At 41.8% G+C, this 13904-nt stretch overlaps 1 protein-coding gene across 1 annotated transcript; it reads left to right on the top strand.

Annotated features, from left to right (window-relative positions):
• Positions 1-596: 596 nt before the first annotated feature.
• LOC118816066 (sushi, von Willebrand factor type A, EGF and pentraxin domain-containing protein 1-like) lies at positions 597-13443 on the top strand. Its single transcript, XM_036582574.1, has 28 exons — positions 597-980; positions 1347-1733; positions 2828-2935; positions 3111-3302; positions 3431-3622; positions 3903-4076; positions 4172-4363; positions 4637-4810; positions 4911-5102; positions 5376-5549; positions 5650-5841; positions 6130-6303; positions 6404-6595; positions 6904-7077; positions 7178-7369; positions 7878-8069; positions 8375-8548; positions 8649-8840; positions 9124-9297; positions 9398-9589; positions 9842-10015; positions 10116-10307; positions 10613-10786; positions 10932-11117; positions 12684-12863; positions 12964-13086; positions 13203-13221; positions 13359-13443. The coding sequence occupies exons 1-28, from the start codon at positions 941-943 to the stop codon at positions 13414-13416; spliced, it is 4779 nt and encodes a 1592-aa protein (XP_036438467.1). The 5' UTR covers positions 597-940; the 3' UTR covers positions 13417-13443.
• Positions 13444-13904: the final 461 nt, after the last annotated feature.

Genomic DNA, 13904 nt, shown 5'->3' with positions numbered 1-13904 from the left:
CTGAAGAACAGGGTAAAAGGGGGCTAACAAAGTATGCAGAGAAACAGATGGACTACAGTCTGTAACTGTAGAACTACAAAGTGTAGCTGATAAAATGGACAGTGAGCGTAGAAACAAAGAGGTGGCCATAATGTTATGCCTGATTGGTGCATGTATATATATATATATATATATATATATATATATATATATATATATATATATACACCAGATTTTCTCAATCCTGCACCGCCCTGCACTTTCTAGTGTTTTCCCTGCTCCCAACACGTCTGATCCAACAAATCAGCTCATTAAAGTGGGTGTGTTAAAGCAGGAAAAGCACTAAAGTGTGCAGGGCAGTGGGTCTCCAGAACCGGGGCTGAGACACACTGATGGAAGGGCTGCAGAAGCAAAAATTCCCCAGGTAGTGTTTGTCAAGATAAAATGACAGCAGAACCTTCCAGAAACCTTTGTGCCCTTTGCCATATCAGAATAAAAACATGGGAGAGATTTCCTGACAGGCCGTTTGTTTCCTCTCCGTAGCCCAGAGAGGAGAAAAATGAAAGTGAAAAGAAGAGAAAGCCTCCTCCTCTTGTGGATCAGAAGAGGGTATTTCCAGTGAGCAGAATTCCAAAGCTCTTATGGGTAAATGTAACTTTAAGATTCCTGGAAAAATAAGCGCAAGCCTGGCTGGAGCTGGACCACCTATTTAAACGCAGCATCACAACAGCTCTGAGCTCAGAACCAGACAGTTCTCTGACTGAGACGCATCACCTGTACTGTGATATATTAAACATAGCTGAAAGGATTACATCGCTTACAATGGTAAGTACATGGAAAGCAGCTCTTATGATGTCCTAATCCATTTTGCCTCTTATTTGCTGGACATTTAGAACATTTAAGGTCGATAGAACATTAATTTCACTAAAACTCTGCTTCATTTTTACAGGACTTTCACAAGATGCACAGACCAATGTTCTCCTTTATCCTCCTATTTTTAAGTAAGAAATACTCACCCATTGGAAGTCACAGCGTATCACTGCTGTCGGAACAAAACCTCGTATTTCTATTTTTGTCGTTTTTCAGTTTTTAACATAATTTGAAAATACCAGTTGCCCTTTACATTATGTAAAAATTTTATGATGAATGGACCAAAAGAAATAGCCCAAAATGACTCGGAAAAAAGTCTGGTTCCATTGACTTACATTAAAAGTAAAGTAGGTTTTTTCCTTCTCCTGTAAAGTTACCATTTTGGAGATACAAGGTTTTCTTCCGACAACAGTGATATGTTGGATGTAATTTGGAGTACAGTAATGTGCCTGAATGAAAGCTTTAACAAACTCCTCTTCTTTTGCTTCCTTACACAGTGTTACCTCAGTGGACCCCAGTAACAGGCTGGTCCTACCATCACTCAGACAATGTCATGAACTGGAATGCTGCTCGTCAGTGGTGTAGGGAGCGCTTCACGGACATGGTGGCCATCCAGAACCACGGTGAAATCAATTATCTCAACAGCATCCTTCCCCGAGTGAGAGGATACTACTGGATAGGCATTCGCAAGATCAACAACAGCTGGACCTGGGTGGGCACTAACAAAAAGCTGACAAAGGAGGCTGAGAACTGGGCAAAAGGGGAGCCCAATAACGGACGGAACAACGAGGACTGTGTGGAGATCTACATTAAGAGGGGAAAGGACGAGGGCAAATGGAACGATGAGTCCTGCAAAAAGAAAAAGACTGCACTTTGCTACACCGGTAAGTGGACTCATTTCATACTCACTCTTAGATGTAAAGGTGAGAGGAAAAGGTCTTTTGAGTGACGCCATAGAACAGTGCCTTTTAAACCGGTCCTCAGGGAACTTCAGACAGGTCATATTTTTTGCTGCTCTTTCAGTTCAGTGGTTTCAACTGAGCGTTTTAAAGAAACATCCACTGAAACATTCTTTAGGGAATGAAAAGTGGTTCTTCTAAGGCTTTCATTGCTGCAAAGAACCCTTGTTGGTGTCTTTCTAGTAAAAGTTTATCAGATGTGTTGAGTGATTTACAAAATACCCTTAGAAAAAACGAAGTTTATTCAAGTGTGCTATTAGTATACTTCTTTTAAACTAAAAAATAAGTGAGTATGCTTTCAGTATATTTTTATGTATCAGGGATATACTAGGCAAAATTATACTTAGGTATACTTGGCTTATACTTACAAGTATACAGTAAAATTTAAGTATACTCAGCCTGTACTTGTACTTAATGTTTTGATCAAGATGTATAAAGTGCCAGTCTATAAAGTATCAGGGGGGCATGGCAGCCCTGTTGACTCATAGCAAGAAGGGCCTGGGGTCGATTCCCCAGCCGGGTGACCAGGGTTCTCTCCATGTCTATGTTGGCTTCCTCCCACAGTCCAAAGACATGCAATCAGGCCAATAGTTTTATATGGTATAATTTTACTTGTGGCATGTTTTATAGACTAAAAAAGGGGGCAATTTAGTCCCAAATGGTACTGAAATAGTAGACTTACAAGTATACTACTAGTACATTGAAATTAGCATACTTACTACATAAAATATACTTGGAAAATATACTTGAGCTTTACTTAAGTTTACTTAATAAAATGAACTATGACTATACTTTTTTTGTAAGGGTACTGATATTTCCAGTAAACTGTTGTCTTTGATATGTGCATATTTTAAGTCTTGCTTTACTCTATGCACCTAATCCAGCTTATTACAAAGCCCTCATGGGCTGAATCAGGTGTGCTAGGGGTAGGGAATAGTTGCTGTGGGTCACCAGGAGTAAGAAACACTGCTTTAGTAAAGAAGAATAAATGATAAATAAATAGTCCTTTATTTTCTCAGCATCCTGCAAGAAAGACTCCTGCAGCTACCACGGAGAATGTGTGGAGACCATCAACAACCACACGTGTGAATGCTTTGAGGGCTTCTATGGAAAAGAGTGCGAGCACGGTACGTGGCAGCGGTCAGAACATTGTCCAAAGTAACTTCTATTAGTCGCCTACAGGGAAAGTTCCCACCTATGATGGCCCAAACAATAGCTGAGTTCAGCTGACCACAGATTTTTTGCATTATTACCTGGAAACTATTCACTTTTAACTGATTATTTCTGTTATAATATCTGCAGTTGTGAAATGCCAAGCGGAGGAAATATCTGCTCCCGAACACGGCAGTGTCCACTGCGTCCACCCTAATGGCGATTTCTCGTATGAGTCTCAGTGCGAGTACTCCTGCAATGAGGGCTACCAGGCCGTTGCCTCACAAACAACACGGTGCAAAGCCTCAGCAGCTTGGTCAACCAAACCACCAACCTGTGAACGTGAGCAAATTTAATGTGGACCCTGTTTAAATTAAAAAAAAATTGCAGACATGTTTGTCATAGATGTTTGCTTTTTATTATCTAATCCATCCATGAGCCTCTTTGTTATGATATCCTTGTTTCCACAGTTGTCCAGTGCTCGGATCTGACTGAGCCTCTTCACAGCTCCATGCAGTGTGATCATCCGTTGGGAAGCTTCAGCTATCAGTCCTCCTGTGAGTTTATTTGTGAGGAAGGATACACACTAACAGGCTCAAGCTCCAGCAAGCTGATGTGTGAAGCCAGTGGACACTGGAATGATTCTCAGCCCATCTGTGAAGGTAAGAAGCTGCAATTAGCAAAAACCTCAAAGGTACACAGTGATTTAACAACGACAAAGTGGACCTTTACATTTATTTTGCTGTAAAGATTTACGGTGCCCCCCTCAAACTTGAAACTCTTGAAGCATAAAACAACTGAACACCTTCCGTGCTTGAAAGTAAATAAATTGGATTTAAATCCTTTGAGAAATCTACATGATGATCAAATTTCTGGTTTCCAAGGCTCTGTTTTTTTTTAGCTAGGTGAACATCAACCTGACCAGTATTTTCTGTCCCATAGCTGTTCAATGCCCAACTCTTGAGGACCCTGCGAACGGCAGGATCAACTGCAATGGTGATAGTTACGGCAGCAGCTGCATCTTCAGCTGTAATAAAGGGTTCCACCTTCAGGGGGCGCCAGAAATTACCTGCACAGAATCTGCAGAGTGGAGCCAGAACAGGCCTCACTGCGAAGGTAAGAAAGCAGATTATTTACACAATTTATTTCACACTTTGAGACTGAATACTTGACAAATAAGCATCTTTGTTATGCTGTTCTTGCTTTCACAGTTGTCCAGTGCTCTGATCTGACTGAGCCTCTTCACAGCTCCATGCAGTGTGATCATCCACTGGGACATTTTGGTTACCAGTCCTCCTGTGAGTTTACCTGTGAGGAAGGATACACACTAACAGGCTCAAGCTTCAGCAAGCTGATGTGTGAAGCCAGTGGACATTGGAATGATTCTCAGCCCATCTGTGAAGGTAAGAATCACACCTTAAAAGGTACACTGTGATTTAACAACGACAAAGTGGACCTTTACACTTATTTTGCTGTAAAGCTGCAGTACGGTGCACTCCTTACATTTTTAGATGAAACTCTTGAAGCATGAAAGAAACTAAACACGTTTCATGCTCGAATGTAAATTAAATGGATTTCAAATAAAACTTGTGGGCCTTTGAGAAATCTACCTCATGATCAAGTTGTTTAGTTAGGTGCACATCAACCTGACTTAATCTACAATTTCTGTGTCACAGCTGTTCAATGCCCAACTCTTGAAGACCCTGCGAACGGCAGAATCATCTGCAGTGGTGAAAGTTATGGCAGCAGCTGCAGCTTCAGCTGTAATGATGGGTTTCACCTTCAGGGGGCGCCAGATATTACCTGCACCAAGTCTGCACAGTGGAGCAAAGAGATACCTTACTGTGAAGGTAAGAAGCAGAACTTGACCTTTTTTATAAGCTTCATTTAATATTTTGAAACTAAATACTTGACTAATAAGCCTCTTTGTTATTGTTTCCTTTTTCACAGTTGTCCAGTGCTCTGATCTGACTGAGCCTCTTCACAGCTCCATGCAGTGTGATCATCCGTTGGGAAGCTTCAGCTATCAGTCCTCCTGTGAGTTTACCTGTGAGGAAGGATACACACTAACAGGCTCAAGCTTCAGCAAGCTGATGTGTGAAGCCAGTGGACACTGGAATGATTCTCACCCCATCTGTGAAGGTAAGAATCACACCTTAAAAGGTACACTGTGATTTTACAACAACAAAGTGGACCCTTACACTTATTTTGCTGTAAAGCTGCAGTACGGTGCACTCCTTACATTTTTAGATGAAACTCTTGAAGCATGAAAGAAACTAAACACGTTTCATGCTCGAATGTAAATTAAATGGATTTCAAATAAAACTTGTGGGCCTTTGAGAAATCTACCTCATGATCAAGTTGTTTAGTTAGGTGCACATCAACCTGACTTAATCTACCATTTCTGTGTCACAGCTGTTCAATGCCCAACTCTTGAAGACCCTGCGAACGGCAGAATCATCTGCAGTGGTGAAAGTTATGGCAGCAGCTGCAGCTTCAGCTGTAATGATGGGTTTCACCTTCAGGGGGCGCCAGAAATGACCTGCACCAAGTCTGCACAGTGGAGCCAGGAGGTACCTCACTGTGAAGGTAAGAAGAAGAACTTGACCTTTTATAAGCTTCATTTAATATTTTGAGATCGAATACTTGACTAATAAGCCTCTTTGTTATGATATCCTTGTTTTCACAGTTGTCCAGTGCTCTGATCTGACTGAGCCTCTTCACAGCTCCATGCAGTGTGATCATCCGTTGGGAAGCTTCAGCTATCAGTCCTCCTGTGAGTTTACCTGTGAGGAAGGATACACACTAACACCCTCAAGCTCCAGCAAGCTGATGTGTGAAGCCAGTGGACACTGGAATGATTCTCAGCCCATCTGTGAAGGTAAGAAGCTGCAGTTAGCACTGTAATTTCACAATGATAAAGTGGACCTTTACACTTATTTTGCTGTAAAGCCGCAGTATCCTTCCCCCTTCAAACTCTTTGACAAAACTCCTGAAGCCAAAAAGAACTTAACACGTTCTGTGCTTGACTGTAAATACTCTGGGTTTAAAATTATAAAGTGAGCCTTTGAGAAAACTACATGTTGATGAAACTGGTAGTTTCCAAGACACTACTGCTTTTAGGTAGGTGAACATCAACCTGACCTAATCTCTAAATTCTTTACTATAGCTGTTCGATGCCCAACTCTTGAGGACCCTGCAAACGGCAATATAATCTGCAGTGGTGATAGTTATCTCAGCAGCTGCAGCTTCAGCTGTAATGATGGGTTCCAACTTCAGGGGGCGCCAGAAATTACCTGCATGAAGTCTGCACAGTGGAGCCAAGAGGCACCTCACTGCAAAGGTAAGAAGAAGAACTTGACCTTTTATAAGATTCATTTAATATTTTTAGATTAAACACTTCACTTATAAGCCTCCTTGTTATTTTGCTCTTGTTTTCACAGTTGTCCAGTGCTCTGATCTGACTGAGCCTCTTCACAGCTCCATGCAGTGTGATGATCCAATAGGACGTTTCGGCCATCAGTCCTCCTGTGAGTTTACCTGTGAGGAAGGATACACACTAACGGGCTCAACCTTTAGTCGGCTGATGTGTGAAGCCAGTGGACACTGGAATGATTCTCAACCCACCTGTGAAGGTAAGAAGCTGCAATTAACATACACCTTAAAGGCACATTTGATTTTACAATGATAAAGTGGACCTTTACACTTATTTTTCTATAAAGCTACAGTAGGTTGCTGCCTTCACATTTTTAGATAAAACTCTTAAAGCATAAAAGAACTCAACACAGTTCATACTGGAATGTAATTACTTTGGGTTTAAAATTTTAGAAGGAGTGAGCTTTTGAGAAATCTACATGTTGAAGAAATTGCTGGCTCCCAAGGCACTGTTGTGTTTAAATATGTGCACATCAACCTGACTTCATCTATAATTTCTGTCCCACAGCTGTTCAATGTACAACTCTTGAGGACCCTGCGAATGGCAGGATCAACTGCAGTGGTGATAGTTACGGCAGCAGCTGCAGCTTCAGCTGTAATGATGGGTTTCACCTTCAGGGGGCGCCAGAAATGACCTGCACCAAGTCTGCACAGTGGAGCGAGGAGATACCTCACTGTGAAGGTAAGAAGCAGAGCTTGACCTTTTATAAGCTTCATTTAATATTTTGAGATCGAATACTTGACTAATAAGCCTCTTTGTTATGATATCCTTGTTTTCACAGTTGTCCAGTGCTCTGATCTGACTGAGCCTCTTCACAGCTCCATGCAGTGTGATCATCCGTTGGGAAGCTTCAGCTATCAGTCCTCCTGTGAGTTTACCTGTGAGGAAGGATACACACTAACAGGCTCAAGCTCCAGCAAGCTGATGTGTGAAGCCAGTGGACACTGGAATGATTCTCAGCCCACCTGTGAAGGTAAGAAGCTGCAATTAGCAAAAACCTTAAAGGCTCACTGTGATTTTACAACGACAAAGTGGACCTTTACACTTAGTTTGCTGTAAAGCTGTTTGCGTGAAAGAAACTAAACGCATTTTGTGCTTGAATGTAAATTAAATGCGTTTCAAATTATACAGTGGGCCTTTGAGAAATCTAGCTGATGAACAAATTGTTTCAGCTTGGTGAACATCAACCTGACTTAATCTACAATTTCTGTGTCACAGCTGTTCGTTGCCCAGTTCTTGAGGACCCTGCGAACGGCAGAATCAACTGCAGTGGTGGTAGTTACGGCAGCAGCTGCAACTTCTTCTGTAATGATGGGTTCCAACTTCAGGGGGCGCCAGAAATTACCTGCACCCAGTCTGCGCAGTGGAGCCAGGAGGTACCTTACTGCAAAGGTAAGAAAGCAGACATTAAGCAACATTTATTTTTTGTATTTTGCATATTTGACTAATAAGCCTCTTTGTTATTGTTTTCTTTTTCACAGTTGTCCAGTGCTCTGATCTGACTGAGCCTCCTCACGGCACCATGCAGTGTGATCATCCACTTGGAAGCTTCGGCTATCAGTCCTCCTGTGAGTTTACCTGTGAGGAAGGATACACACTAACAGGCTCAAGCTCCAGCAAGCTGATATGTGAAGCCAGTGGACACTGGAATGATTCTCAGCCCATCTGTGAAGGTAAGAAGCTGCAGATAGCACATATTTTAAAGGTACACTATGATTTTACAATGACAAAGTGGACCTTTACACTTATTTTGCTGTAAAGCTGCAGTACGCTTCCCCCTTCAAACTCTTAGACAAAACACCTGAAGCAAAAAACAACTTAACACGTTCCGTGCTTGACTGTAAATACTTTGGGTTTAAAATTATAAAGTGAGCCTTTAAGAAAACTACATGTTGATGAACTTTCTAGTTTCCAAGGCAATATTGCTTTTATCTATGTGCACATTAACCTGACTTCATCTATAATTCCTGTCCCACAGCTGTTCGATGTCCAACTCTTGAGCACCCTGCGAACGGCAATATAATCTGCAGTGGTGATAGTTATGGCAGCAGCTGCAGCTTCAGCTGTAATGATGGGTTTCACCTTCAGGGGGCGCCAGAAATGACCTGCACCAAGTCTGCACAGTGGAGCCAGGAGGTACCTCACTGCAAAGGTAAGAAGCAGAACTTGACCTTTTTTATAAGCTTCATTTAATATTTTGAGACTAAATACTTGACTAATAAGCCTCTTTGTTATTGTTTCCTTTTTCACAGTTGTCCAGTGCTCTGATCTGACTGAGCCTCTTCACAGCTCCATGCAGTGTGATCATCCATTAGGCAGCTTTGGCTATCAGTCCTCCTGTGAGTTTACCTGTGAGGAAGGATACACATTAACACCCTCAAGCTCCAGCAAGCTGATGTGTGAAGCCAGTGGACACTGGAATGATTCTCAGCCCACCTGTGAAGGTAAGAAGCTGCAATTAGCAAAAACCTAAAAGGTACACTGTGATTTAACAACGACAAAGTGGACCTTTACACTTATTTTGCTGTAAAGCTGTAGTATGCTGCCCCCTTACATTTTTAGATGAAACTCTTGAAGCATGAAAGAAACTAAACAAGTTCCATGCTCGAATGTAAATTAAATGTGTTTCAAATTATACAGTGGGCCTTTGAGAAATCTAGCTGATGAACAAATTGTTTCAGCTTGGTGCACATCAACCTGACTTCATCTACCATTTCTGTGTCACAGCTGTTCAATGCCAAACTCTTGAAGACCCTGCGAATGGCAAAATCATCTGCAGTGGTGATAGTTATGGCAGCAGCTGCAACTTCAGCTGTTACGATGGGTTCTACCTTCAGGGGGCACCAGAAATGACCTGCACCAAGTCTGCACAGTGGAGCGAGGAGATACCTCACTGCAAAGGTAAGAAGAAGAACTTGACCTTTTTTATAAGCTTCATTTAATATTTTGAGACTAAATACTTGACCAATAAGCCTCTTTGTTATTGTTTCCTTTTTCACAGTTGTCCAGTGCTCTGATCTGACTGAGCCTCGTCACAGCTCCATGCAGTGTGATCATCCACTAGGCAGCTTTGGCTATCAGTCCTCCTGTGAGTTTACCTGTGAGGAAGGATACACACTAACAGGCTCAAGCTCCAGCAAGCTGGTGTGTGAAGCCAGTGGACACTGGAATGATTCTCAGCCCACCTGTGAAGGTGCACTATGATTTTACCATGATACAGTGGACCTTTACACTTATTTTGATGTAAAGCTGCAGTACGCTTCCCCCTTCAAACTCTTAGACAAAACTCTTGAAGCAAAAAAGAACTTAGCACGTTCTGTGCTTGACTGTAAATACTTTGGATTTAAAATTATAAAGTGAGCCTTTGAGAAAACTACATGTTGATGAAATTGCTTTTAGCTATGTGCACATTAACCTAACTTCATCTATAATTCCTGTCCCACAGCTGTTCAATGTCCAACTCTTGGGCACCCTGCGAATGGCAGGATCAACTGCAGTGGTGATCGTTACGGCAGCAGCTGCATCTTCAGCTGTAATGATGGGTTTCACCTTCAGGGGGCGCCAGAAATTAACTGCACCAAGTCTGCACAGTGGAGCGAGGAGATACCTTACTGTGAAGGTAAGAAGCAGAACTTGACCTTTTATAAGCTTCATTTAATATTTTGAGACTAAATACTTGACTAATAAGCCTCTTTGTTATGTTATCCTTGTTTTCACAGTTGTCCAGTGCTCTGATCTGACTGAGCCTCTTCACAGCTCCATGCAGTGTGATCATCCACTGGGACATTTTGGTTATCAGTCCTCCTGTGAGTTTACCTGTGAGGAAGGATACACACTAACAGGCTCAAGCTCCAGCAAGCTGGTGTGTGAAGCCAGTGGACACTGGAATGATTCTCAGCCCACCTGTGAAGGTAAGAAGCTGCAATTAGCAAAAACCTTAAAGATACACTGTGATTTTACAATGATAAAATGGACACTTAGACTTATTTTGCTATAAAGCTGTAGTACGGTGCCCCCCTCAAATTCTTAGATCAAACTCTTGAAGCATAAAAGAGCTCAACACCTTCCATGCTTGAATGTAAATAAATTGGGTTTAAAGTCATAGAGTGAGCCTTTAAGAAAACTACATGTTGATGAAATTGCTAGTTTCCGAGGCAATATTGCTTTTATCTATGTGCACATCAACCTGACTTCATCTATAATTCCTGTCCCACAGCTGTTCAGTGCCCAGTTCTCGAGGACCCTGCGAATGGCAGAATGATCTGCAGTGGTGAAAGTTTTGGCAGCAGCTGCAGCTTCAGCTGTAGTAATGGGTTTCACCTTCAGGGGGCGCCAGAAATTACCTGCACTGTGTCTGCACAGTGGAGCCAGGAGGTACCTTACTGTGAAGGTAAGAAGCAGAACCTGACCCTTTATAAGCTTGAATGTTCATATATACATAAGCAAAGGTGCCAGACTTATTAAAATCCTGGTAGAACAAACAGAAACTTTTCCACCAACTGAACCATCACTGATGTGTACATATATTTTCCCAGCTATCAGATGCAAGCTGCCAGATGTGCAGGCTCCCCTAACATTTGGATGCAGCGGAAGCTCAGACGACCTCACAGTCACCTCAACCTGCTACTTCAGCTGTGAGGCAGGCTTTGAGCTCCAGGGGGCAGCGAGTACTGAGTGCACAGTGACAGGAGAATGGAGCACAGCCACACCAAGCTGCACAGGTACAGTAGAATATCACTCTTTCATTTAATTTCTGTCTATAGTCTTGTTTTGCTAGCATGTGGCCTTGGGGAGGGAAGTAGTCGTCATTTAGTACTACGATGACAAAAAAAACTAGTGTACCAAAATTGTCATTTCAAACATGGGCTTTATGAAAACTCACTGATGCCAGTCTTTCCATTTACATCCTGCTACTCGCAGTTAGCAATGCATACTTAGTTTTACAGTGTTTATGTATAGCAGAAGAATTTTGTAGCATTTCAACAAAGTCTGAGCATTGAAAGCACCATAACCAAGGAAACTATGGTCTAGAGGTCTGCGAAACTGTTTTTCAGTCCCGCTCCCGCCTGCTCCCATGAGATTTCATCCCGCTCCCTCAGAAAATCATTTATCCTGCTCCCGCCCGCAACCAAAACGATTTGCCCCACTCGCTTCTAACCAGTGCCGCTCACAGCCAATATCTGACCCAGTCTAATCACAAATACATTATTCTCTGCTGAAATAACACTGCAGTCACGGTCATCAGGCTCACTGTGAGTAACTTCACCAAATGCCATTTATTCCCAGTAAACACAAAGCAGGAATTAAACCACAGAGTGGTTATTTTTGGTGCTATGCTGGGCAGCTGTGGCCGTCAGACTGAAGGCTCTGCCATTTCTCTCCGTCCGATTTACCTGTTTCCTCTGCCTAGTGTGAGTGATGCGTTATTTAGGCTAATTTCCTGCCTGCTCCCGGGAGTAACACTGAAAATTAGTTCAATAGTTCACAAGATATTGGGGCGGGTCCTGAGGGTCCTGCGGGTATCTGTGGTAGTGCAGACCTCTACTGCGGTCCATAGACAGTCCAATCTGCAAAAAGCAGCCTGTTTGGAATTCCTTTGCATATCACAGTCATACATCCACTCATTCTAAAGTATTTTAGCCCCGCCCACCGAAACAGACGTTATAAAGAGTGTTTCAGTCTGGACTGCTTTTTGAATGATTCACAACTGAGGCAACCAATCAGAAAAGAGCTCATTTACATTTATTTACATTCAATTCGTAAAGCCTAATAACAAAAAAATGCTTGAAAAGGATAAGGAGAGAATGGAAAAAGGTCATCTAAAAGTAAACTATGCCTCTTTTGGTACATTTACCTGTATGGACGTCGCAAGTGGACATGAAGAGACGAAATAAAATGCAAGGACAATGGAGGATATGGGTCAGTTAAAATCAGCCAGAGTCATTATCTAGTTAACAGCAGCCCACAGCACCAACTAGTGAATGTTTTAATGGAATAGTCTACAGTGAAAAAGCAATGAATTTACTGGATAAAATGTAGATCTTTTCCACCTTAATTAAACATTACATTGACACAATTGTTGCATTTAAAAGTAAGGAAACTGAAGGACAAAACTGTGTTGATGACATGTCATATTTTTTCAGCTACCATAATACTATAGCAAATGATGAGCATGTTTATTTGTAATAAATATGCTGCATCCATTTTTATTTGTTCAAGTAAATATTCATATCTTCTCTGAGCGAGAAGTTCATTAAAGTTTTCCCCTCTCTACTGCCCCTCCACAGCAGTGACATGTCCGTACCTCCAGAAGCCGGACAATGGCCTCATGACCTGTTCCTCTGAGGAGGCCATCATCGGCACTTCCTGTTCTTTCACCTGTTTGAATGGCTACAGTCTGCTCGGCGATGAGGTGGTGACGTGCAACCTCACCGGCAGCTGGTCTGGAGCGGCAGCTGAGTGCCAAGGTAAGACAGTCAAACCACACTTGAGCTGCATGTTTGAAAGATATAGAATGAAGTACAGCCCATATTAATGATCTTTATTTTTCCTTCTTTTTGTGTCCAGCTCCTCCTGAGCCCCTGTTGAGTCCACCCTTGGTGACCGGCCTGACACCAGGAGTAGCAGGAGGCGTTAGTGTGTCCAGCCTCGCTCTGGCTCTCTGGATAATGAAGAAACTCAGGCAGAAAGGTGAGCAGATGTTTTTTTGCACTGTTTTGTAAATATATGAGGATGTTGGTAATAGTGTATTAATGTGAATAACTAGAAACTAATGTTAATTATATTCATTTTTGTTTTTCTTACAGCTGAAAAGTTTGACCTAAGGTGAGTTATGGCTTCTTATACAACCTACACTTCTGTTCTATGATATTTATTCGTTCTATGATATTTTATTTGTGTTAACCACCACAGTTGGGCTGACCGATGTCTGTGTTTTGTTTTGTTTTGTTTTTTTTTTGCAGTAAGTCGGACATCGACATGCCTCCCCAAGTATACAAGAGCATTGACAGACTAATATAGAGAAACACGACTACATACTGGATCTAAGTAAGAATACATACATAATGACCTTGAAAGTAGTAACACAGTTAGAATCTAATGTTACCGTTTATTCAGTGAATCGCTGAGAATGAATGAAGCTGCTACAAAAAAATTAAGCTGAGCTTTTTCATACTTCTCTTTACAGAGGGCTCCACTTGTGTCGACACAGTCAGTCCTGCGTGGACGTCCTCTTCAGAGAATGAAGAAATGTATGAAAGAGTGAACACATTGAGGTTGATCCTCAATCCTCTGTACTGTGCTTAAATGAATGGACTGTACAGGACATTCTTACTTATTTAAAATATCTTCTTCCTAATGGAAGTTTTTGTTTTATGATTTATTGAACATATTGTTCTGTATCGTTTGTAGACTTTTGAATCTTGAAAAGAGACGTATGATATTGTGCGTATTTATATTAGGATTATTATATTTCTGAATATGTTTTCTCTATTTTATATTTTACTTTA

This window comes from Colossoma macropomum, unplaced genomic scaffold (assembly GCF_904425465.1).
Source record: "Colossoma macropomum unplaced genomic scaffold, Colossoma_macropomum, whole genome shotgun sequence".
NCBI lineage: Eukaryota > Metazoa > Chordata > Actinopteri > Characiformes > Serrasalmidae > Colossoma > Colossoma macropomum.
The sequence above is the reverse complement of the archived record's forward strand: the minus strand, read 5'-3'. Positions and strand labels throughout refer to the sequence as shown.